The 24,821-nt window shown below is 48.5% G+C and overlaps 1 protein-coding gene and 1 pseudogene across 3 annotated transcripts in view; one reads left to right on the top strand and one right to left on the bottom strand.

Moving 5' to 3' along the window:
* The window catches only part of LOC146809399 (MOB kinase activator 2-like), a 100,244-nt gene that overhangs the window by 39,012 nt on the left and 36,411 nt on the right, over positions 1-24,821 (top strand). For all 3 annotated transcript variants that reach the window (XM_085616240.1, XM_085616241.1, XM_085616239.1), the window contains exon 2: positions 23,024-23,244. In XM_085616240.1, the coding sequence (XP_085472366.1) occupies positions 23,201-23,244 (44 nt within the window). In that variant the 5' untranslated portion in view covers positions 23,024-23,200. The remainder of the gene's footprint in view (positions 1-23,023; positions 23,245-24,821) is intronic.
* On the bottom strand, positions 6,506-7,040 carry LOC146809400 (large ribosomal subunit protein uL23 pseudogene; annotated as a pseudogene).

The following is a 24,821-nucleotide window of genomic DNA, read 5'->3' as shown; positions in this document are numbered from 1 at the left end:
GCTACAGGAAAGTAACCACTTTTGTTTGATGCCAAATGAACGCACCGCTTGACGCTTGGCTCTTCTAGGAATCTCGGGACAGCAGGCCCAGGTCCCCACGAGTCACCAGTATGTTGATTGATCATGTGGGGATAGTGAATGCGAGCCCAATCACTCTTGAAGAGCCAGGCTTCAATCAGTATTGGCGCAAATGAACTAGAAGGGTGCAAGAATTCTATCCAGTCGTCTCCTATTTACTGACACCATTGACAGGCAATTAGTCAAAATCATATACAAGTAATACATTTGCTTAATGCTCCTCTTGAATTTAATTGCTTCAAGATTTAATTAAATTGAATGGACTTGAAGGTGATCAGGGAACGAAAATGGGGCACATACAAATATATTGATTTGCGTAGGATCACATAGTTTGCTCATGGGAGAGCTAGGAGCTTGGCCATGTTACCTGGCTGCAAACTGAATTGTACTATTCAGCCACTAGACAGGTGCCTTCTTCTTTCTCATATTTAACCCCAAAGACAAGATTTTGTTGTTCAATTATCTCAGGAGCCTTATTTAGTACTGTCTTGAATAGAGAAATGTCACATGTTCAGTCAAGTTTACCCTATGCAAGAAGTCCCTATAGGAAAGACACAAGGCTTTCAAGCTCTACTTCATGCAAAATGTATGTTAGTCACTCTCCATACTACAAGCAAGCGCAGGAGTAAATAGGGCGCTTTAGTGTGCTGGCAAAACCACCGCCTTCCCTGATCAAAAACTAATTTACAAGAGGCCTGTGCCCCAAATGGAGGCGATTAAACTAGCAAAACAAAGGCCACTGAGATCCCTCGGAGTTTGATCTGGGGTTTCGTGTCTTGAGAAAGATTCATTTAGGTCGGCTACAGAGAGACTTATCTGTTAGCTCTGCATTTCTCACATGACGCTGAACTCCCAGGTACCCTTCATTTGGCAGCGTTTTTTGCTTCGGAAAGTGTCTAATGGAGGGAGTGTACAGGGTTGAGGGGGTGATCTAATGACCAGCTCCACTGCCCCCAGGGGACTCAGAGCTGTGCTTGCCTCACCCAGCAATAATAAAGAGCCCCGTGCAAATCCCAGTTAACACTAACGTGCAATTTTATGTTAGGAACTAATCCCCAAATAAATGGATTTCACGACAAGGCCATGAGTTTAGCAATTAGCTAACTGGCCACAGACCTACCAAACCACCCAGCCCAGTTCCAGTCCTCCAAGAATGTCGCGTACATGCCGGATACTCGCCCGGGCTATTGTATCTTGTACCCGTGACGAACAATACTTGAGTATATGTGTGGGCACAAGATAAAACTATGCACGGTCATTGTCCTGCGACGAACAGGAAGCATCATCCAGTTTAGGGGAAGTGTCACACCGAGCGGAACAATAAGTCCAGGCTGTACCTATGGAAGTAAATACACCGATAGTGGTGGACGTAAAAGGCTCGCGCAGTCTAGAAACGCGTGGGCAGGGTTACGTTCTGCGGTTTTTGTGGGATCGTACGGTGGTTTAAGAGGTCCTGTCTGGTTTATCCAGTGACGTTGCTAGTCTTAAACTGCTTGTAGGTCGAACTCTCCTTGCGGACTCTTTCGGTTCAACCTTCCTGTGCGTCTTCTGCTACTATTGAAAATACTTCCTCATTCTGTGGCTGTCACAGCAGCATGAACCTCGCTGGAATGTGCTTAAACAAGTAAAAATGCGACTGCCTCTATGTGTGTGTTTACTGTTTTGTTTGAGTCCATTTTATAAAATGTAATGTATGAAAACGCAGTGCTAGGGACATGGTGTGGACCCGTTTCAGTTCAACAACAACGCACTCTCCCCACAACCGGGAAGTACCCCCTCCTTGAGGAAGCTCCGACTGTGGGTAGAAACTCGTTGTTGTTGGTTTCGGCCCTCTGCGTCTCTGGCAGAAGAGTATTTCTGTTTTTGTCAATAAATGAAAACAAAATGACACATTTAGTTTTGTTGCACTGGCCTCTGTGGGCCCAGGGCTGTCGCCCAAGTGACAGGTACACTTTGTGGTACGGTGTGTTCGTTGCTTGTCTGTCTGCTGCGAGCTCAGTCGGCTCCACGCGTGGCCTCGGGATGAGACCAGGGGCCAGGAAGAAAGAGGGAGAGGTGGCAGTAAAAGAAAAGATGTAAGGGCATGAGAGATGCTTCGGGAAGGAGAACGTGAGACTACAGACTAGTAATATGAGCAATATTGATAAAAGTGCATTCTTTCACACCACCACCTCCAGGCCTGTGAAGCCGTCTCTCCCCCCTCTCTCTCTCTCTCTCTCTCTCTCTCTCTCTGTCTCCCTCTTCCCCCCCCCCCGCCCCCCCCCCCCACCTCCTTCTCTCCCTCTCTCTCATAGGATTTGGGAATGTTATAGGGAGGCTGGATGCAGGTGGCTGCCTGGGATCCCTTCTCATTCCTCATTGGCTGGGGCGCGGGGGGAGGGGGGCCTGGGAGCAGTACGATTATGCTGTCTTGGGCACAGCTCTCTGGGGTGCCGAAGTGCAGGGATTTCCCGCTCTTTCTCGAGATGCAGCGGTAATCGTGCACATAGACCCTTTCTTCCTCTCTCTTCCTCCTTTTCTTGCCCCCCAGTAACCTTCCTGCTGGGCTAGCCCTTGTGCATCATCCCGATTTCTAGTGGCTGGTTCAGAAAACCGAGGAGCGAGCGGTGAGCGAGCCTTGGGGGTACGATTCAGAGAGGTGTGAACGTTGTCATTGTAGTGTAGCATTTCTACACCACTTTCCTGCCCTTGGTGGGGCTCCAACGAGCTTTATGGTTGGTTGAGTAATAATTCATTTGCTGTGTATGCTTGATAGCAGTACTTTATTTGGAAAATGAATAAGTGCTGTTGTTCAGAAGCCCGCAGCCAGTGCTGTCGAAGGTACCCCTGGTTCTTTTTTGCTTTTGCAGGTTCTTTTTCATCCCTGCTTTTTGCCATTGCCACAAGTTTTCCCATTTTTGTCTTCCTCCTTATTGTCCCCTTTGTTTTGTTCCCTCTCTCATGCCCTGGATCAAAGTTTGTTGAGAAAAATAAGTGCCGCCCCCAAAAATGAGTGACTGCGTGCCCCACCTGTAAGCACCGTCTCAAATTAAGCACAGCTTGGAAATAAGGTGTTTGTTGGGGAATCACCCACGAGTGGAGTATTTGGATGTCATGCAGGAGACCTGGAGATGTGCTCCAGTCATGATGCAGCAGCATGTGTTTGCACCTTATGTATTGTATGGAGCAGTATGCGAAAAGAGTAGGGGTCGTTTTGCGTGCTGTGTATACAAACGAATTGACTTGTGGTCTGTAACATGGTCGAATCAAGATTTTGGGGTCTGCCAGTCTTAAGTGCCTTTCTGAATTCTAGGTGGCTGTTGATAGGCCTTGGTTTTTAGGACCTTTTGCCAGAGCTTGGTGTCTGAACAAAGAAGAAGCTTCTTCCAGTGCATGTTTTGAGGGGGACAATGACCAGGAGTGGATCCATTTTGGATCTGAGGTTCTGCTTTGCTGCTCCAAGTCAGTCCATTGGCTTCCAGTTAGGAAGCGGGGGATTTTCAAGGCGCTATGTAGGGTCCACAAGGCTATACACCAGCAGGTCCTGGGTATCTGAGAGACACCTTTAACTTATATTTGCCAAACAGACAGCTTAGACCCGCAGCACTGAGAAGGGTGATCATCCCCAGGTTTCAGAAGGCTAGATGGGGCGGCCGCGCGTTTTCTGTGGCTGCGGCCAGGTTATGGTACACACTACCTATACCTATTGTGAGTTTGTGTTCTTAGCTTGTGTTTTGTAAGCATCTCAAAACATGGTTGTTTTCTCATTCTTTGTGATGCCGCTGCCGCTTCCCTTTGTTTGTTTCTCACCGGTGTTAGCGCTTTGAAGCCTGGTGGCTTTATACGCTTTATAAATTTGAAATACAAATACACGTTTCGGCTTTAAGAAGGCTGGTCCTGTCTCATCCTTGGAGGAGGGCAGGGGTAATGTGTCCCCCTAGCTCAAGTTTAGAAGTTGCTTAGCTGCCACCATCTAAATTCGTTGCAACCTTCCAATATATTTTTTTATTTTGTAAATCATGATGTTAAAGTCATTCCCCTTAACAGGCTGGCATTTGATGCTCAAATCCTGTGCGATCGGCCGAAGTAAAGGAAGATGTGTCAGGACATTCTCATTGTGAATAAAGCACTCCTGTTTGCTTTGTCACCCTGTGTTTCCAGTGAGAGTTTGGAGTCCTTGGTCACACCAGTGTTTTTAATCTCCTTTGAAGTTACCTTCAAAGTGATTTTTTTTAGCATCCATTAGTAGGCTGCCAAAAATGCAGCCCTTAGGCGGGAGGTCTGATGGGTTCTCAAGTTTTAAGATGATTCGAGTCTCATCAGCATAGTTCACGCAGGTGAGATTGAAGGAGCTGACCAGGTCAGGGAGTGGGGACAGGAATACACTAAAGCGGAGGAGGGAGTTGATTCTTGAGCAACACCTACCGTAGGGGTGAATGCACTGAGCAGAAAGGTGTAAGTGTGAGGTAGTATTTATTCCTGTCGTGGACAGTACCCTCGCTCTCTCTTTGTACCAGTGGTTGGTGGTCTGCGTGTGGAATGCTGGCAGTGGGGCTCGGAGCAGTACAGCTGGGACTCGATTCAGTAGAGTTCTGAAGGTTGTCCCAGGTGGAGGGTATTGCTGATTCCATGCCCCTTTCTGGCCCGTGGACCATATGTCAGAGAGGGATTTGTGTTGTTCAAAGAAGCTGGAGATCTGGGAGAAGGGTAACTCTTCCATTAGCTCATCTGGGATTTGTCTGACACACATTGGCATTTAATTTGTCAGGTCCATTTGATCAATCCTGTGCTTTTGATAGGATAAGTCTCATCAAGGCTACTGGAATTATGCAATTCCGCAACTGCTCTGTTTTCTACATAGTTATAGATTTGATGCACTGGCCACTTAATCTGAGCAAACACAAGGAGATGATGGACGGAGCGCTGAAACTTTTCAGGCACTCACCCCCAGTCACAGATCTGGGTCGAATCATCGTTCTTTAGGTCACTTCACCAGCCCAGTTCAGACCCAGCCATATGCAAATGTGTAAAGGTTTCTGAGACTCCTAACGTACTGTGAAATTCCTAGGGCAACTTCAAAACATATTTAAATGAACATACTGAAAAAAATATATCTGAGAAAACTTGACACTCTAATTTGGGAAAATCCAAACATATTTTTTATTAATTATTTTCTCTTAATATAATTCAATATATACTATTCATAATAGAGAAGTAAACATTTAAATCACATACATGCTGCATTCACCCACCTATCCATACATACCCATCATACAGATTTTTAGATTGTTCACATTAATAAATTGTTTGAATGTTCTTGCTACACAATAATTTTTAACCAAAAGAAAAACAATATTCCAAGTTATGGCAACACAATTGAATTTTATTGTTGATTTCAAAAAGATACACAGGCTAAAGATGTAGCAACTGTCCCATAAGATAATGGAATTGACGGGTGGTTTTCATATCCTCTCTACACGCGTTTTGGCAGAACCTGCCTTCTTCAGGAATGCCACCTCCAATTGACTTCTCTGTGGATTGAATTTTATAAAAAATGTAAAGTGTCGCTACTCTCATAAAGGGCAAAAAGCCTCAACAGTGTAATTAAAAACGAGAATCTCCACATTTAATATGCCTATCAAGTAGAATATAGGAACAGAAAAAGAAAATGTGATAGAACCCAATAACCAAACAAGTAGTGAAAGATGTAGGAAAAAATATATAGGAAAAAATATAGACTCTGAGACTCCTAAGACAGAAGTAAGACGAGCTTTAGTTTCAATCCTGGAAAAGTTGAGTTGAGACGGGATACTGTGGTGGTCGCGCCAGGTTCTCTCTTTGCTTGCAGTAACTGAAATGAGACCTTCCGGTGCTAAAGTAGCATTGAGACTGCCAAACAAATCTGCGCACACCCCAAGTGAAGTCTGGAATCGTTTATTAACTAAAGAAAAGTGTAAGAGCGGGTCAATCCTGCCAGAGGCCCACCTTGACCGGTCGGATCGAAGCGAACTCTTTACACAAAGACCAACTCACTTGTCCATCGCTCAAATGAATCTCATATTTCCCTATACTAATTCAACTCTAATCATTTCTGGGTCCCGGAGTAGTGTGCTACTCGCTAGAAAGCACTTGGATGCATCGTCAGGGGTAGTAAGCGCTAAATAAACACATTTACAATTTCATTTTTAGGATTTCGCAAACCGGTATGTAATGAAGGCATGTGGTTACAACCAAACATACCAAGTGTAAAAGTTTCTGAGACTCATAAGACAGGAGGAAGGCGAGCTTCAGTTTCAACATGAACGTAAATATTTAAGGCTGAGCAAGCAGATCAACACTTTGCCACCTGAGGAGAAGCTCAAAGCGTCCGCCTGGCTCTTCCTTTAGGCATTTGTTAGCATGAGCAGAAAAACATGGCTGAAGCGAGTTAGTTATGCTACTAAGACCATCATTGCACGAGAGTGTGGCCTGCTTCACGTGTGCAGTGAACTGTGCCGGTGCCTCCAGAGCAGGTTTGGATGATGCCAATTTTGTTGGCTACATCCAGTGCATCGTAGTCTAGAGCTAGACGCCCATATGCCTTCTTCTCGCCATCTGGCCTGATAAGTGTGTTCACGCTGGCAACATCAATATCATAGAGCTTCTTTACAGCCCGTTTGATCTGGTGCTCGTCAGCCTTGACTTCAGTCATGAAGACCAGCGTGTTGTTATCTTCAAACTTCTTCATGGCAGACTCCGTGGGAAGCGTGGAGTTAATGGTTGCAGAATGGTCAAGTTTCTACCTACGAGGAGCGCTCTTTCTGGGATACTTCGGTTGCTTCCTTAACCTCAGGGTTCTCGACCTCCTGAAAGTGGGGGCTGTCCTCATTTTCTTCTTCTTGTGACTGTGTACCCCCTTAAGAACAGCATTTTTTGGCTTTCAAAGCCTTGGACTTTGCTTCGGTTGTAACAGGGACAGCTTCCTTCTTGGCCTTCGGTGCCATGTTAGGGGTGAAAGTGATTCATGGTTAGTGAGGAGGTGGGATGGGTGCTGGTTAGTCAACCCAGGTTTAGGTGGTTAATAGTAATCCCTGATATTGACCTTAAAAGAGCACCATCCAGAGCTGGATTGTCTACGGATGGTTGATACATGGAGGACGAGAAAGTTGAAGAGGGTGAGCAGCGAACAAGCAGCAGTGCAGATTCTGGGATTCAGCATTGCTCTGTGAGGGACCTTGTAAGTTCCCATTATCTCTCTTCCGTTCTGTTTTTTCAGTGTTGGTTGCTGTACTGGGCCAGGTACCTGGCAGAGATAACCTCGTGCAGGGATAACCTCGTGCAGAACATGACAGAGAAGGGGTACCAGTCCGCACAGAAGTCTTGGAGTGGGACTGACTGGTATATGGTAGTGGTGAAATGTACTATCATGGGACAGGAACAAAGTGCTGTTCATCCCTCCGACTGAGGTCTGTCGGGGCAAAGTAAGCTGTAGAGTGAGCAGAAGAGGGAAAAGACTGATGTTCAAAGAAAAGAGGGAGTAGGAGAGACTGAAGGAGTGTAAAGTGAACATAATGTAATGTCATCAGTTAGAGGTTATGTCAATTTAATTTATAATTCGCACAAATCACCCTAGAAGGGGTATCTCGGCACAGCTCAGAACATAAACAGGCAGGCCGGACTCTTAGGCTGCAAACAGCTCAGTTTTGAGACGTTTTCTGAATTTAAAATGATCCGTAATTAACATATGTGAAGGGGAAGCTTATTCCAATAAAAAGGGGCTAAGTAGGAAAAGGACCTTCCACCTGAGCGAGACTTTCTTATCCGGGGGACTGTAAGCAAGGCTTTGTCACTGCATCCTAACGGTTAACTTGGCCAATAAGGAAAAAGCTTTGAAGACAGATAGCTTGGGCCTTTGCCACCTAAGGACTTGTATGTCAGGCAGCAAATTTTAAAAATAATTATTTAGCCGATTGACATCCAATGAAGATTGCGCAAAAGAGGAGAAGAAGTTGACTTGGGTGGAAGATTGGCAATAAGCAGGGCTGCTGTGTTGAACCACCTGCAGTTTATTAGGTCTCGCCTGGCGTAGGCTGCGCACATGCGCAGTCTCGCTGGCGAGATTTTGTGTTAACAGGGTATTTTCTGTAAGGGGCTTTAAGCCCGCCCCTCTGTTCCATTGGCCGGCTTCACCATTTATGCTAAACGGTGGCTAGCCATTGGAACAGTGGTGTCGATGACATTTTTGCTTGGCTTTTCGAGCCGTCCCATTTGGACGGACTCGCTTGCTTTGCGTCTGTTGCAAAAGGCTTCCTATCTTTATGGGGCCAAACACATGGCCCCATAAAGACAAGAAACCTTTTGGCAGGCGAGGCCGGCAGAAAAAGCCAAGCAAATACGTCATGGCGAGCGCTTGGTTTAAATGGTCCGGTCTGTGGATGAATAGCCTCCAGACAGGGCTGCGATGGAACCGCGCGCACCAAGACACGTGTCCACTTCGCACTGGAGCCGCTCGCGCTAGGGAGATAGAACGCGAGCGGCGCTGCAAGCGTGGCCGCCATCTTAGCGCAGATGGAGCTTTGCCCGGGAACGGTAAAGTCTAGAGGTAGGTGGCCCATTGAATGAGACATTTTTGTAGGTCGATCTTATTTCTCTTCGGCCGAGCCCTGCATTGAATTACCCAGGGCACAGAGGGTTCATGAAGGGCTCCAGTAGGAAATACATGGCAAATTGTATGTTCTATCTCCCAAATGAGGGCCTGTCCACCCGCCGAGAGACAGTTGAGAGAGCCAGCAGCCCTGTCATTAGCACATCAGTCGTCATGTGCGCTCTAGGCCCCCTCCCCCACAGTCACTTCATGCTTTCTTGGCTGCAGCTGGAAGGAGGCTGTATGTTTTCACATTTCAATCATTGCATCCTTCCTGGAAGGTCCCCGCGCGCGCAGGGGCTGTGGACCGGCGGCATTTTTACCATCACTGTGCGTTCACCCGGGGAATATTGGTGCCCAGAGGCTTTTTTTTTTTAGTGGTCTGGGAGAATCATATCGTATACTGAACATTTCCAGAGTCCCTGGGTGCGGTGGCGGTGAAGAGCGATGCACTGTCAGACGTGCTATACTCTTGCGAGTAGGAGGCCTCGTTTGTGGGGTCTCCGCCGTGGCGGGAGGAAGGCATGCCTCAGCAGGAATCAATAGGTCTCGCATTTACGCGAGTTTCAGCTATTGTCATTGTAAATGACAATGCCTTTTATTTAGGTTTTAAACACAAAAATAAAAGGCATTGTTATTTACAATGCCAATAGCTCAAACTTGCGTAAATGCGAGATCTATTGCATTGCAAATGCTTGTTTATTAATGTCTCATTGATGGAAGCTAATAAGGCATTAGAATAATCGAAGCAGCTGATAACCAACGCTTGAACTAAGGTCTTCATCCTATAATGTGGAAGGAGGGTGAGAACTCTCCGTAACAAACGCAGCATATGAAAATAAGTTCCTATGGTGTCATTTCAGGGCTCGGTGAGGCCCTGCCAGCACACTGGCTGCTAACAGCCAGCAAGGTGACATCCTAGGGCGATGGTTGAGGTCCTTTGGCAGATCCCAGGCTGCTAACAGTCATAGCTTGTGCCGTCCCGGGGCGATAAGCAGCCCGTGTGCCAACACCATTACCAATGCCTACGTGACAGACAGGCCGGGAGCCATTCGAGGGTGGTGAGTGATACTTTGGTCCACTCCCCTGTTGATGGCAGGTAGACAAAGTGTTGTTATAGGCACTGCGTGAGGTAGCAATCCAGCATCTGCCTATGCCAGCGTGACATGTACTTAGGTATCATTGAAATGAAAATTCTTTTTGTATAGCGCACTACTGCGCGAAGGCGTAAAGGCGCATTTGCTGCGGATGAAAAGGGGACGACAAGAGCGAAATATTGATGCCAGGAGATCATGGCATGAGGAACAAGAAAACAAAACCATTGGTTAAAAAGCCATGTTTTCAGGGCTTTCCTAAAGGCACGAAGATCTGTACATTTCTTCAGCTATACAGGACGGGAGCACTGGGTGATGCTTTGGCCAGCGCTCCTTCTGTATACAGGTAGTCATGGTGTTGTCTTAGAGTTAGATACTAGCTGGGTGAGGTGAGGCAGCACCCCCCACTGATGCCGTGCTGACATGAAGTTAGGTGTCATTCGAGGCCTCTTAAGTGACCGCCACTATAGGCTGAGCGAGGGCCCACACTCACTGTCCTTTAGTGACGCCACTTGTGGCTGAGCGAGGGCCCGCACTCTTCTTCTTATGGACCGCCATTAGACTAGAGGCTGAGTGAGGGCCCTCAATCATTTTCCTTTAGTGATGCCACTTGTGGCTGAGTGAAGACCCGCGATCTTCTTTAGGGGCCGCCATTAGACTAGAGGCTGAGTGAGGGCCCACACTCACTGTCCTTTAGTGACGCCACTTGTGGCTGAGTGAGGGCCCACACTCACTGTCCTTTAGTGACACCATTTGTGGCTGAATGAGGGCCCTGCACTCTTCTTTAGTGACCGCCACTAGAGGCTGAGTGAGGGCCCACACTCACTGTCCTTTAGTGATGCCACGTGTGGCTGAGTGAGGACCCGCGCTCTTCTTTAAGGGCCGCCATTAGACTAGAGGCTGAGTGAGGGACCACACTCTGTCCATTAGTGACGCCACTTGTGGCTGAGTGAGGGCCCCGCACTCTTCTTTAGTGACCGCAACTAGAGGCTAAGCGAGGGTCCCCCACTCTTCTTTAGTGACCGCCACTAGAGGCTGAGTGAGGGCCCCGCACTCTCCTTTAGGGGCCGCCATTAGACTAGAAGCTGAGTGAGGGCCCACACTCACTGTCCTTTAGTGACACCATTTGTGGCTGAGTGAGGGCCCCGCACTCTTCTTTTGTGACTGCCACTAGAGGCTGCGTGAGGGCCCACAGTCACTGTCCTTTAGTGACGCCACTTGTGGCTGAGTGAGGGCCCCGCACTCTTCTTTAGGGACCGCCACTAGCGGCTGAGTGAGGGCCCCGCACTCTTCATTAGGGGCCGCCATTAGACTAGAGGCTGAGTGAGGGCCCACACTCACTGTCCTTTATTGACGCCTCTTGTGGCTGAGTGAGGGCCCCACACTCTTCTTTAGTGGAGAGGTGTGGCTCACTGGTTAGAGGCGGCAGACCCGTAAGCAGAGAATCGGCCAGGGACCAGGGTTCAATTCCCGACGCGGCAGGGTCGTGGACCAGGGTCAAAACGGACTCGATAATTCTCGCCTCGGTACCTACTCTAACCAGGAACACACTCGGCAACTCTGGGCATTAAGCTTGCCTCATCTCTACAACGTCCCCCCACAGACGCCGGGGATGCCTGGTTTCACCTTGGAGATACCCAGAGAGGGACCATCTCACAGGGATAGCCAGGACGGGTTCCCCAGCGGTCTACAGCGCCGGGACGCCCCGTTGCTGGGGCAGCTGTGCGCTTTACAAGTCTACAACATTTACATTTACATTTAGTGACCACCACTAGAGGCTGAGTGAGGGCCCACACTCACTGTCCTTTATGACGCCACTTGTGGCTGAGTGAGGGCCCCGCACTCTTCTTTAGTGACCGCCACTAGAGGCTGAGTGAGGGCCCCGCACTCTTCTTTAGGGGCCGCCATTAGACTAGAGGCTGAGTGAGGGCCCACACTCACTGTCCTTTAGTGGCACCATTTGTGGCTGAGTGAGGGCCCCGCACTCTTCTTTTGTGACTGCCACTAGAGGCTGCGTGAGGGCCCACAGTCACTGTCCTTTAGTGACGCCACTTGTGGCTGAGTGAGGGCCCCGCATTCTTCTTTAGGGACCGCCACTAGAGGCTGAGTGAGGGCCCCGCACTCTTCATTAGGGGCCGCCATTAGACTAGAGGCTGAGTGAGGGCCCACACTCACTGTCCTTTATTGACGCCTCTTGTGGCTGAGTGAGGGCCCCACACTCTTCTTTAGTGACCGCCATTAGAGGCTGAGTGAGGGCCCACACTCACTGTCCTTTATGACGCCACTTGTTGCTGAGTGAGGCCCCGCACTCTTCTTTAGTGGCTGCCACTAGAAACAGAGTGAGGACCCCACGCTCTTCTTTAGTGACAGCCAGCAGAGGCTGAGTGAGAGAGTCCGTGCTCTTTTTTAGTGACAGACAGTAGAATAGAGGCTGGGGGAGGGGCTCACGCTCTCCTTTAGTGACTGACAGTAGAAGCTGAGTGAGGGTCCTGCGCTCTCCTTTAGGGCTGGCCCCTACAAGTCTCTTCTCTGGAGACAGCCACTAGGGGCTGTGTGAGAGCCCAGTGCTCATGTTATTTACAGCCAGTTGAGGCTGAGTGAGGGTCCCCCGCTCTTCTTTAGTGAATGCCAGTTAGTGAGGGTTCCGCGCTCTTCTTTAGTGACAGCCAGTAGAGGCTGAGTGAGTATTTCGCACTCTTCTTGAGTGACAGCCCCTAGAAGCCGGGCGAGGGACGCCGTTCCTGTGGTGCTCCGTCTCTGCGAGGGTGGGGTGTCCTTTCGAGCGCAGGGAGAGGCCGTGGCACAGGCGGTGTTTGTGGGTGCACCCTGCCCACGCCCGTCCCGGTGCGGGTTGCGACATGTTGGGTGGGTGCTCCGAACAGCGAGGTCAGCCGGGAGCGTCGGCGTTGGAGGCCTTGGGCCGCATTGTGTCTCCCCACGCCTCATCTGCATATAAATCGCCCCGAACTCACCAGGGACGCAGGGTCTGACAGAAAACTCACCAGCTCGAGAAACGTTTAAACGCCTTTGTTTTACCTCATTAGAAAGATGTTTTATAGTAATTAACAACCTAAAGCGCCATGAAGCACCACAGTGACCAGCCCACCTCTGTTGGCTCAGCCAAGTCACTCCCGCGCTTTCTGGGTTAGGGCCTACCTAGGACATTTTCCCATTTACTTGTAGTAACGAGGTGGGCGATTGGCTCAGACGGACAGGTAACTCACACGGGTAGAAACGTTGATGGGATCGGGAAGCGGGTTATACACTGGCAATCGGAGGGCAGAAAACTGACCAGGCCCCTTCGGGTCTCGGAGCACAGGTGCATCTGCGGAGCAGCTGGGAGGCTCACCTGCCAACCAGCATCACTCGAAAGACGTGTTTTGCAAATAGGTGAAATTAATCAGCGTTTCCTGGAACAATGACCTTGAGTATGAACCTTACTGTGTCCTGTGAAGCAGGGAGTGCTTGGGAGGGGGTTCCTGTTCAAAGGAAAACCCCTATTTTCCGGCATAGTTGTGGGAGGCAGGCTGAGAGAGCCGCTGAAAAAAACAATTAAAAAAAAGAGAGAAGGGGAGAAAAATGAGTGCAAGTGTAAGATTCTTTTTAAAGGCCTAGAAATAATATGTTGTGCAAGAGACATTATATGCTGCCTTGTAACCAGCGCAAGAAATCAAACAAAAAACCATAAGCACTGTCAAAGGCAATAGGCCTGGCTTGCATTTTGAGGCGTGAATAAAAATTAAAGACTCTTCTGCAGTGAAAAAAAAACAAAGCATAAAACGATTGCTTTCTGTATACAATGAACCTATTAGATAAAATACTTTATTGGGAGGGTTCTGTGTATTTTTGAGATGTAAAACAGTCCCTTACACTTTGTAATGCAAACAGTTTGCAGTAGGTGGTATGGTACACCACACAGTCAATAGCAGGAGATGGAAAATGCTCCAGGGTGCACAGCCGAAGTCCACTCAATGTATACTTTAAAGATTTGTGACCGTAGCTCTTCCACACAGCTGCACAGTCAAGCCAGTGCTATTAAGACTAGAGTGAGCTGCTCTGAAAACTGACATTTCATGTTGCAGCGTCCGAGAACAGGCCGGGCAGGGTGCAGAGTGGACAGCCCATGCCATGGACTGGGTTTAAGGTGAGAAGGTCCCGGTGACAGTGGGGACACTTGGTGTGATCCTGGGCAGCTAGCTAGCAATTTTGATCTGCGTTGCCTTTACCTGCCATGTGATAGGAACAGTGCGATCTGAGGGTTTGTTCTGCTGCATTAATCCTGGATTGTCGGATCTGCTGTTGAGTTCTGGAACCGTGGGGATAGCCCAGCTGTCTGAGGCCTCCTCGTGTAACTTCTGAGACCCGTAGGGTGTCGCTAGGCTATGTGAGGCTTGGACTTGTAGGTTCTGTGTGGAACGAGAGATAGCTATGCTGTCGGAGGCTTAACCCCGTATGGTCTCGAGGCTAACTCCATTTACTTAAGCCGACACCTGCAATCGTTTTGTAACCTGAGAGATAGTTCTGCAGTCTGAAGTCATAGCCTTTGAGCTCTGTTTTATGCGTGATAGCTCTGGTGTCTTTTGCAGACTCTAGGGCTCTGTGCCCTGCAGGGTAGCTCTGCCTTTTTAGGCCTGTGTCTATGGGTAGCTCTGCTGTCTGGAATGTGGACTTGTAGTTTCCGTGTCACGAGGGAAAGCTTTACTCTGTGAAGACTGGGCCTGTAAACGTTGTCTAACTTAAGCGATAGCTCTGTTGTCTGGGATCTGAGTCGTGTTGCTTATAACCCGGGGGGTAGTTCTGCTGTGTGACGCCTGTGTTTTTAATTTTTGTATAACCTGAGGGATAGCGCTGCTGTGTGAGGCCCGAGCCTATAACTTCTGTGTAACATGAGCGATAGCCTTCTTATTTAGGGCCAGGCTATTTCAGTAGTGTGTAGATCTGTGGAATGGCAGGTGCTGTAAGTTAGAGCTTGTGTGCCCCGCTGAACGTTCAGGATGCATCTGTTATCAGGCTTAAGCATGTAAACGCGGTCTCACCCTATTCCATCTGTTCTTTACATGGCAGGACCCCCTTAATGTTTGTGACGTAAGCAATACAATTCTTTTGATGTAACAAAAAAGAGCGCACATGCCCCAGCTACAGACCCAGGCCTCGTGTTGCCATAACAGAGCCCTGGGCAGAGGGCACGGTTTCAAAGATAAAGACTCCATGCACTGCACGGGCATCACCGACCCTTCTGGAGGAGGGCACCTTGTCCTGGCCACAGATCTGCAGCCTTGTGTTGGCATTGCAGAGCCCTGGGCAGAGGGAGACAGCGGTCTGGCTTTGCGCGGACATGAATGACACTGGTACATTCTTAAGAAGAGTTTAAAAGAACAAAAAGCACCCCGGCATGGACATTAGGCAGGCCCCCCGTGCAGCAGCCTATGTGAATGGGTGCGGGGGCGGGGGTGCGGGGGGGGGGCAGTATCTAAATCTTCAGGGGCCCTTGGTGAGCCCAAGGCCGCTTGTTATCTTTGAGAAATGGGAGACTTGTATTCTGCGGGGGGGGGGGGGGATTAGGGGCTTCATTTTGCTTTACGCTCTGCATCCCAGATATGGATTTATGGCTCTGCGTGACGTGAGAATCCAAGGGCCTGGCGCTGCCTTGGGGACAGATCATGATGCTACTGTTTTGGGGCAGCCATGACCCGGAGATAGCACTGGAAATCTGACGTGCCCTTACTCGGATTGCACAATACTGGCAAATCCGTTGTGTCTCAGAGCGCACCGAGCGTCTGCGGTGGAGCTGGGAGCTGTGTTTACCTCCGTCAATCATTCGAAGAATGCAATGTGTACATAGTTTAAAGGCAGTGCTTCCTGGAACGTCGGCCTTGTGTGTGGGCATTGTTGAACCCACTGCAGAGATCACCGAGGGCAGCTGTTCGCTCCAGGAAGTGCGTAGTAATTATTGGAGATGGCTCTGGCGCTACCCAGAATGCAGTGCTTTGACCACTCTGTGCCACACAGGGCACGATCATGAAAGAAAGACGAGCCATGACTCGCAGGAAACCCCAGGAGTCTCCGAAGTGCTGCTGGGAACCAATCACAGACTTTAAGCCGTCCTCCTGGAAAGCCTTTGTGAATCCCGTTCCGATGTCACTCCCCATCACTGCCTTACTTACTTTAAGATGTGCATGTGAGCCAGTCCATTTACAAGTTCAAAGCCCACGTTTTGGAATTAGAAAGCTGCTTTGGCATTCATAACTAGGGCATTTGCACATGCATACGTCTGATTTACATATGCAGATTGCTCCATGAGCGCCCCGTAGTGTAGGCGTTCTCTATTGAAGCCCACCCTGGCCTCGTGATTCACTGCTGTTTAATATATGTTTACGTAAATGGTAAAGTCTTATACATTTGTATACAGCGCCTCTAAAAAGGTGGCCATACTATCATCACATGGTCTACTACAGGCCATTTCAGTAAAGACGCTTATTTCTGATGGCTTGTTTTTTTATATAGTGCTGCAAACTGCAGTTTTGTTGCCTCTAAGCGCTTTAAACAAATGGGCTTGGTATTACTCAGTTTAATTTTACTCAATGTATTGACCGTAAAACGACGGAAAGCTCAGTCGACCTTTCCGGTACGTGATCTTGTTGAGACCTCCAGGTCACTGGGAAGTATTTTAACTCGCTGAGCCATTTTGCGGATGACACCACTGTGCTGCTTTTCACCAACGCCGAAAATCGAACAGGCCCTTCTAACATATTTCAAAGCCACTCGCCACGAATTGAAGTTAAAAGAAAGAAAACACACGCCTGAACATTGGTGCCAAGAGTTTATGATAAATCAATTAATTTCAAACGTATATTTCAAAAGGAAGTCCGTGTATCCCCTTTTCAATCCAAGCACGTGCGTTTTGTGGAATTGTCTCTCTGGGGGTTTCAACAGAGCAGGGCTAGCGGTCAAAGGAGGGCAGAATGTGTACTCGAGGGCAGGGATTATGGGAGGCAGAGGGAGGGAGGTGGGGGAGACCTTTGGAAACGCTCCCTCGAGTTCACACTATAAACACAAACCAGAATCCGGATGTGACATGGGCCTGAGTCATCTCTGATGTCATCATAAGCTTCTCTTTCTAAGGCCGGAAGGACACGATGGGGCAACACCTTTTTGGGTAGCCTGGTTCCTGGGACAGAAATTGGCCCCTGAGACTTCAGAGTGAAGGGTTTGCCCCACCTACCTACCTACCATGGAGGTGGGCGGGTGGTCCATTTCTGAGAGATGCCAATAACTTAACCAGGTGCGAAAAATCGCATGTTGCAGAATTCAGTGTATACCGCCAAACTGTGAACCAAAGGCGGAAGAGCACCAGCTTGTCTGCCTCGCCCTGGGGTGGATGAAGCCAGCTCCTCCGTGATGCTGCAGAGTGCCCCTGCGAGCTATGGAACTCATCTGCCGGCTGGTACCCAAGTGCCCACAATCGTGTGGCCGGAGTCTGGCAGCTCTGATACACTGGCCCCTATCATCACACCTGTAGGAAGATATTCACCTGGCTCAATCTGATAGGTGTCAGGTTGGGACAAGTAGAAGGGATCAAAAAACCTTGAGGAGTTGCCTCAGTGCGCTGCCCCAGAAGCACCAAATGGGCATCAACCGCAGGTGCACCAGGGTAAGTACTGTGCAGGACACAGTCATCGGTCCGCCTTGTCCAAAGCCATTGAGTAGAATCCTTCGAGTTTGTTCACGCCCCCCTGACAAGGACTCTTATGGTCCTGGCCATGCTCAGTTCCTCGAGTCCTCCTCAGAGCAGATCTAGACTGATGAACCCTGCTCTTGCCCTAAAGGTCAGTCAGCTCCTAATATCCCGTCGGCATGGCTTTGTTGAAGACCAATGCTTGTTGTCCCAGTGATGCAAGATGTGAAGCTCTGACATCTGTGTGCCGCAGAGCTCATTCTTCAGTCCAACTGAATACAAAGAACTGGTCCTGGATGATCAGTTCCTCTCTAGTTTAGGGGTCACTGGCAGAAAGCAGAGGAGTCCAAAGGGTGTGCCATGTTCAAGATACAGAAATCTGATCAGGCAGTAACAGGGACATCTTTCAGGGCATTTGCACAACAAAGTGGATGGGAGCGGCACAAAGTGTTCAAAGGAGAGTACATTTTAGGAGCGGGAGTTCAGACTGCATGAGTGGGGCCAAAGATGGCGTCAAATAATGCATGAAGGTAGTGATGGTCGATACATCTCAGCAGAGGTACCTCAGTGTTTAACAGTTCTGGCTGCAGAGCATCTCAGTCAAATCTACTCTGGTCCCTTCTTTGTTCTCTGAGAACTTTGGCTTTGCAAGATAACTGCATGGATTCCCTAATCCTTCCAAGATGGCCTACAGGGCTTGCAAGGGAAAATCTGCATGAAGTCTGTCACATCAACAAAGGCACCTTGGAGGGGAGCAGGCCGGGAATATCGAATCCCGAATATCCATGGGACAGAATATCCTTCCAACAATCTCAAGGGACACGTATCCAGGATTCCAATTCCAGGTCTGATGTTGGTGTTTCTGGGGCCACCTTTGGGTACAAGTCATGATAGCCAGGATACGCGCCTCTATGATGTATATGGGTATACCAAGGTTTATAGAACCTGAAGAGGGCACCATATGTAAGATACTCACTACAGGTTTTTGGCATTACTGAGCCCGGGGCAGATTACTTTATCCATGAGAAAGACTTGAGAACACATTTGGACGTCACTGAGCCGGTCACTGCCTTGGGTAGGGGCAGAGTATCCAGCGTACAGACTTTAATACTGGGCCTTGAAGCCCCCCCCCCCAAGCAGAAGGCCTCATTTGTTGATTCCAGGGTTAATTTGGAGATTCCAGAGCCTGGAACAGCTTACAAAATATCCTGTACTCTGTATTCTAGCCTTGTTGGATCATTGCCCAGTCTGCTAGCTTCTGTAGTAGAGTTCAAAATATCCAGGATACCGCCTCCATATGTAGCATGCTCACCTTCTGCTTGTATAACCAAAGGCTTAGTTCATAGATGACCGGCTGTCCCCCTGCATGGGTTTAGACAGGCAATCCCTCTTCACAAGTGCTTGTTCAGTTTCATCCCTGCCTCTCATTTGAACATTTGTCAACTATTTCATCCCAGACAGAGCGAGGATCATTGACACAACGCATTGCAACACATTTTTTTTCCTGGCTCATACACTTGGAGATCTTCTATCAAAATCAAGCGTGGACCATGCCCCTGCGGCGCGTCAGAGTGTTGTACAAAAAAACAAGGAAAGGGAATAGAAAAGGGACCGTATGATCCACACTGGGACATCAAAAGAATATGACCCTTTACTCCGCACGCGTTTACAACGCGTGCCATTACCCCACATTTTTTACTCCAAAATATTTTACAACTGAGGGCTTTACAACGCAATCCATTACAACGCATTGTCCATTACAACGCAATTTACTATTCTAACTCCACCAGGGCGTTGTACTGGTTTGCGGTGTAAAGCCCTGCCTTGTAAAAGATTTTGCGGAGTAAAAAATTCAGGGTAATGGACTGCGTTGTAACGCAGTCGTTGTAAAGGATGTTTACCACAACAAAAGAACCATTATGGTCCAGCCAATGTGTTTTGTAGTGGTAACCGGGGTCCCTCTGTCTTCAGATCTCCACTGGAACCTTCCTGCCACACCCGATGTGAGAACTTGGACCTGTTTCGGCTGCAGGAGCCCAGGCGAGATGGCGCGCTCTTGTGATGCTGAAGATCTAGCACGTTAAGAAGAGGCCACTTACCTTGGAAGTTAAGGCTTGAGCTTAAACTATCCCTTGAGCAGCATCGGAATAGTGTTTTCATTATTTATTTTGTCTGGGTATGTACAGAGTACGATCGTGGCCTCAAGGAAGCCTGTTTCTCAGTGTGTTCTTCCTGTTTCTCAGGTTGCTCTTCCTGTTTCTCAGTGTGTTCTTCCTGTTTCTCAGTGTGTTCTTCCTGTTTCTCAGGGTGCTCTTGGTGGTTCATTGTCTTTGGAGTGTGGTGCGAGGGTGTGTTTTGCTAGCGCCGCCAGAGGCTTTCATCTTGCTTGCCAAATCGCATGGTTTCATCCCTGGACAGACTTGGCCGATTAGACAACATGCTTTGAAGTTGATGGAAGGCGAAGCCAGTGCAATTTGTTCAGAGCGTGGGTGGCACCTTCTGATTCCTCGTGGTTTTGGATCTGATGGGCCGCTGTGTACAGAACACACTTGAGGCCAGTTGGCAGGGCGTTAACCTAGTTCATATGCGATGATGGTGAACTTTTGTGGGAAGCAAGACTTCATTTCGTCATGCGGCCTGGGGTATTTTTCTGAAATCTATGTAAAAGCGTAGACATTTGACTCGGGTTGAAGGACGGGGAGATCCGTTCCGCAGAGCCATGCCTGGACCAGACATGGCGGTGTGCTGCCAGTGACTGGAGGAAGCTTGGTTGGGTTGAGTTTAAGGGAGATGTCCTGTAGCTGTGTCTGAATAGTTTCAGGCATGATATGGACCAATTGTCAGATAAAGTTGTGTTTCGTTGCTTTCTTTGGGAACTTTGGTGTCCTCCTGGTGAAGTAACTTTGAGTTGTTCCACGTTAATACTCCACGTTGAATAACTTAAGCGGCCCTGATTGAGCCTTGTGTGATGCTTATGTGACAGGGAGAAGTGGAAAACGGGGTAAGTCTATTTGCACACTTAAGAGGGCCATAATCACAAAGTTCAATTTACATGTGTAGATTTACTCACATGTACATTTACTCTTGTATATAAGTGTAAGTTTGAGGTTTTTACTAGTCAACATTTCCCGAGTGCCGATTTACACCTAAGTGTAGACTTACATGTACCCATCTCCTCAGTTCAGAGGATGAAGACATCTAAGATAGAATTAATGAGTGTTAAGTTATTACTAATAAACTTTCACGCTTAGGCAGTGATCTTCGCCATTGGGGCGACTATCTCTCTGTAGGAAAGTATAAAGAAAATTAATAAAATTGATCAATTCTTAAAAAATGATCAACATTTTTTAAATGTAAACTGATGTAAAATATTATCAACCTTGAATTAATACAATAAAATGTTACATTACATTAACTCATCATTAAATAAATATAGAAAATATATTATTGTTTATAAAAAAACAAAACTCACTAGCATCTTAATAGTTAACAAGTGTGTATTACATTCAATGAATAGGTATATTAGTTTGTATTAATTTACCAAAATTCAAAAAATGTATTTACAAATTTAATTACATTTTTAAATAAATCAGTTAATTGTTTTCAAAATCATAGAATATTTTTTTTTTTAATCAAGATACGTTTTTAACAACACAATTTAATGTATTTCTTATTATTTCTTATTGGGAGTCATTTTATGTCCCTATCTCCATTATTTTGTGTCATAATGAGTTGCAGATCCTGAGGATGGTCACGTGTGGTAGTGGGCTTATTACAAGGTTGAGCCGGACTACATTTAATCTCGTTTTGGGCCTGTTATGGCTGGATTAACTCTAGAGGTCTCGTTTGTGAATAGCAAAGGCTTACTCTTTTGTTAATTGATCTTTATATTTGCATGTCCCTTCCTAAACTCCTCCGTACACCCCACACCACTAGGAGTAAGCATTTTCCAGACACTCCCCCGGACCCTCCCACATGTACTCCCAAAACGTATACCAACATGTACAGAGATCTCTGCATAGAGGAGGCAGGAGTGTTCGTGGTCTCCGCCAGTAGGTTTTTTAATAGCATTTTGTAGGGCAGGAGTGTTACTACTGTAATAATATTTCACATACTGCAAAATGCAGTTTATGCATCTGGCCCATGGATTTATCCGAGTGGAAGGAAGTGAAACTGGTCTGGTCAAGTGGCTTATTGGACTAATGGGCCCACTGTAGGGGCCTGTGATCGACCTCATGGGCACAGGTTCAAATCCTGGTGGGTCCACTCAGCCTTTCATCCTTCTGAGGTCGATAAAGTGAATACCATTGAGTTGGGTAACAATAAATATCTGTTATTCAGCCCCAATATATACTCTTCTGGGTAAACGTGCGCTTTACAAATACACATGCATGTATGCAGAACCCTGTCCCTGTGGTGTCCCTGCTTTGGAAGCCCGGCAGTAGTAGTGCCAGATGGTGGACGGTGTCGAAGGCCACTGACATCATGGAATAGCAGCCACATACACATAGCCTCCCTATGCCGCTGCGGCTGCAGATATCACAGTTTAAGGAAGGAAACGGGGTGACACGTACAGTGTTTGGTGTCATGAAACCAAGGCACAAATGTCTGAGCAGTGGTCTTCAAACGTTAAGTGCGTTCAGAAAGCAAAACTAAGCAAAGAAAAAGCAACTCTATGGCGGCCTTGAAACCAGCTGGAAAGGCAAAGAAAATCCCTGGTTTGTCAGCTGGCTCAGCCGCCTGCGTGGTGCCAGCCTACTGCTCGCTGGAGTTTCTCACAAAGGTAGAGTGTGGTTTCTAATGCTGGAATATCACAGCTCGCTCTGGGCACACAGCCCTGCCCTCTTTTTCCGCCCTCCTGTCGGTTTTCCACGGAGTGACTGCTACTGTGTTGTTAAATCTGTTATCTGACCCTTAGGGGCCCATCACTCCCCTCGCAGATATGATTCCTCGAATTTTTTACCTACCACTGAATACACTTTTGTGTACTTAGTAACTGGTACAGTTGGGAGCCTGCTCACTAGGAGTCGCACCCGGTGCCAATGCGAGGAATCTGCTGCTTGTTCGTCCCATAAGCACCCCCCCCCCCCCCCTCTAGGTTAGAAACAGTATATCCCCCCACCCCCCCCTCTAGGTTAGAAACAGTTCCACACCCCTCTTTCCCCCCAAGTGTGGATTGGTGTAGAGGTCCAGTAAAGGTATAGATGGTCTTTACCAGTCTGCAGTGTCTACATAAGCGTACGTTACGCTGTGTTCCTCTCTGTGCACCAACATACAGTTAATGTACAAAGGTAAACATATATAAATGTTTAAAGTTCATGCAGTTACTATCTGTTTGCAGTGTCCGGCGCAGGAACGCCCTGCCCATATGTTCAGGGAGCATTGACTCTTCCCCATGTGTTGTTGCTGTCTTCAGTTCCTTATGTAACACTGTGACTGCTCAAGCGATGTCCTTAATGAGTTTGGTGACAATCTTCACGCTACACCTACTCACACTAGTGAGTGTGCATTGCACCTGGCCCTTCCTGTCTCTGAGTGTGACTCACACCTGCTCTACCTGTCCTTCTCTTGCAGGGCTGGTCCTTCAGTGACTCTGTGTGTCCAGCAGGGTAAGCCGTGAGAGAGAGAGAGACTGCTCCGAGGATATTGCTGGACTCTGGCTTCTGCCCGCTGCCCTGCGGGTTGGGTTTGAGGCGGCTCTGCGGACTGCGCGGAGCTCTGTGCACCCTGGCTGGTGCCCATTCAGCCACAATGGTTTTCCAAGCTGTGGGAAAGCTGCTAGGCTACAAAAAACAGTAAGTCCACTAATACGTTCTCTTCTTTCAATTCCCCCCTCTGACGCAGAGTCTGTCCTCTACGTTGATGTGTTGAGACCAATCCCGGGCTGCCCCCTTGTCCCACTCCTGCGACACACATTCTCCTCCACTATGTTGATGTGCTGAGACCAATCCCGGGCTGTCCCCTTGTCCCTCTCCCGCCTCGCAGACTCCTCCCCTATGTTGATGCGCTGAGACCAATCCCGAGCTGTCCCCTTGTCCCTCTCCCGCCACGCACACTCCTCCCCTATGTTGATGCGCTGAGACCAATCCCGGGCTGTCCCCTTGTCCCTCTCCTGCGACACACATTCTCCTCCGCTATGTTGATGTGCTGAGACCAAACCCGGGGTGTGCCCTTATCGCTCTCCCATCACGCACACTCCTCCCTTATTTTGATGTGTTGAGACCAATCCCGAGCTGTCCCCTTGTCCCTCTCCCGCCACGTACACTCCTCCCTTATTTTGATGTGTTGAGACCAATCCTGGGCTGTCCCCTTGTTCCTCTCCCGCCACGCACACTCCTCCCTTATTTTGATGTGTTGAGACCAATCCTGGGCTGTCCCCTTGTTCCTCTCCCGCCACGCACACTCCTCCCCTATGTAGATGCGCTGAGACCAATCCCTGTCATGTGATTATATACAAATGACAGGGCCAATTGGGCCACTGTCGGAACCATCACAAAGTGAAAATAGTAGATGTAGAACCAATAATAAACGTAGAACACAACCAGTAATTACTGGCACATTAGAGGCATAAATCAGGGTGCATAAATCACAGTACATGAATCACATTTCCTATGCACCACATAAATCACATTAGGGCCTGGCGCCCTATTAACTTAACAGTCCCCCTGGCCGACTGGCCTTCTTAGAGGGCTCAAATGCCCTATGTCCCAAATGTCAGGGCGGCTGCCATTGCAGCAACATTCAAAAGTGCGCAATTACGCTGGGGCACATGAGTGTACCTCACTCCTGTCTCACTAAAGATGCCCCCAAAGAAATGTCAGCCGAAACGTTGAAGCTGCCGCTAATTGCCGTGCAGCTGTGAAATAGAACGTGGGCCTGGGCACTCACTGTGCCCTTTGGGTTGGTCCCCATCGGGACTCTATCATAAATATGCCACAAACATTGCTGCTGCCCGTGCTGGTGCGGCGCAGCTGGGAATAACCAAAGTGAATGGGCCCTGGCACATCTGTGCCTCTTCATCCCCACTGGGCCTCTCTAAATCAAACTGGCCCCATCGGTGCAGCTGCCCTCTAGCAAGCTGGGCAGCTGTAGACAATGGCCAAACTGGAAAGCACAGGCCCCTCTGGACCCTCTCTCAACAACTATGCCCATCGTTGGGGCGGCCCGCTCTCCCACAGGTCCGCCCAGACACTAGAACCGACACTGTGTCTTGAACGGCACCAACTGGGTGCCGAGAAATGTCCCCAAGCCCCCACGGAGACTTTGTACAGTCATTGCGGCGTCCCGCCAGAGATCAGCCCTCACTCACCGGGCTCTTTCTCGCTGCGGGACCGGCACCACTTCTCCCTGTCTCCTCTCTCGATTCGGGATG

Source organism: Triturus cristatus, chromosome 7, assembly GCF_964204655.1.
Source record: "Triturus cristatus chromosome 7, aTriCri1.1, whole genome shotgun sequence".
Lineage (NCBI taxonomy): Eukaryota > Metazoa > Chordata > Amphibia > Caudata > Salamandridae > Triturus > Triturus cristatus.
The sequence above is the reverse complement of the archived record's forward strand: the minus strand, read 5'-3'. Positions and strand labels throughout refer to the sequence as shown.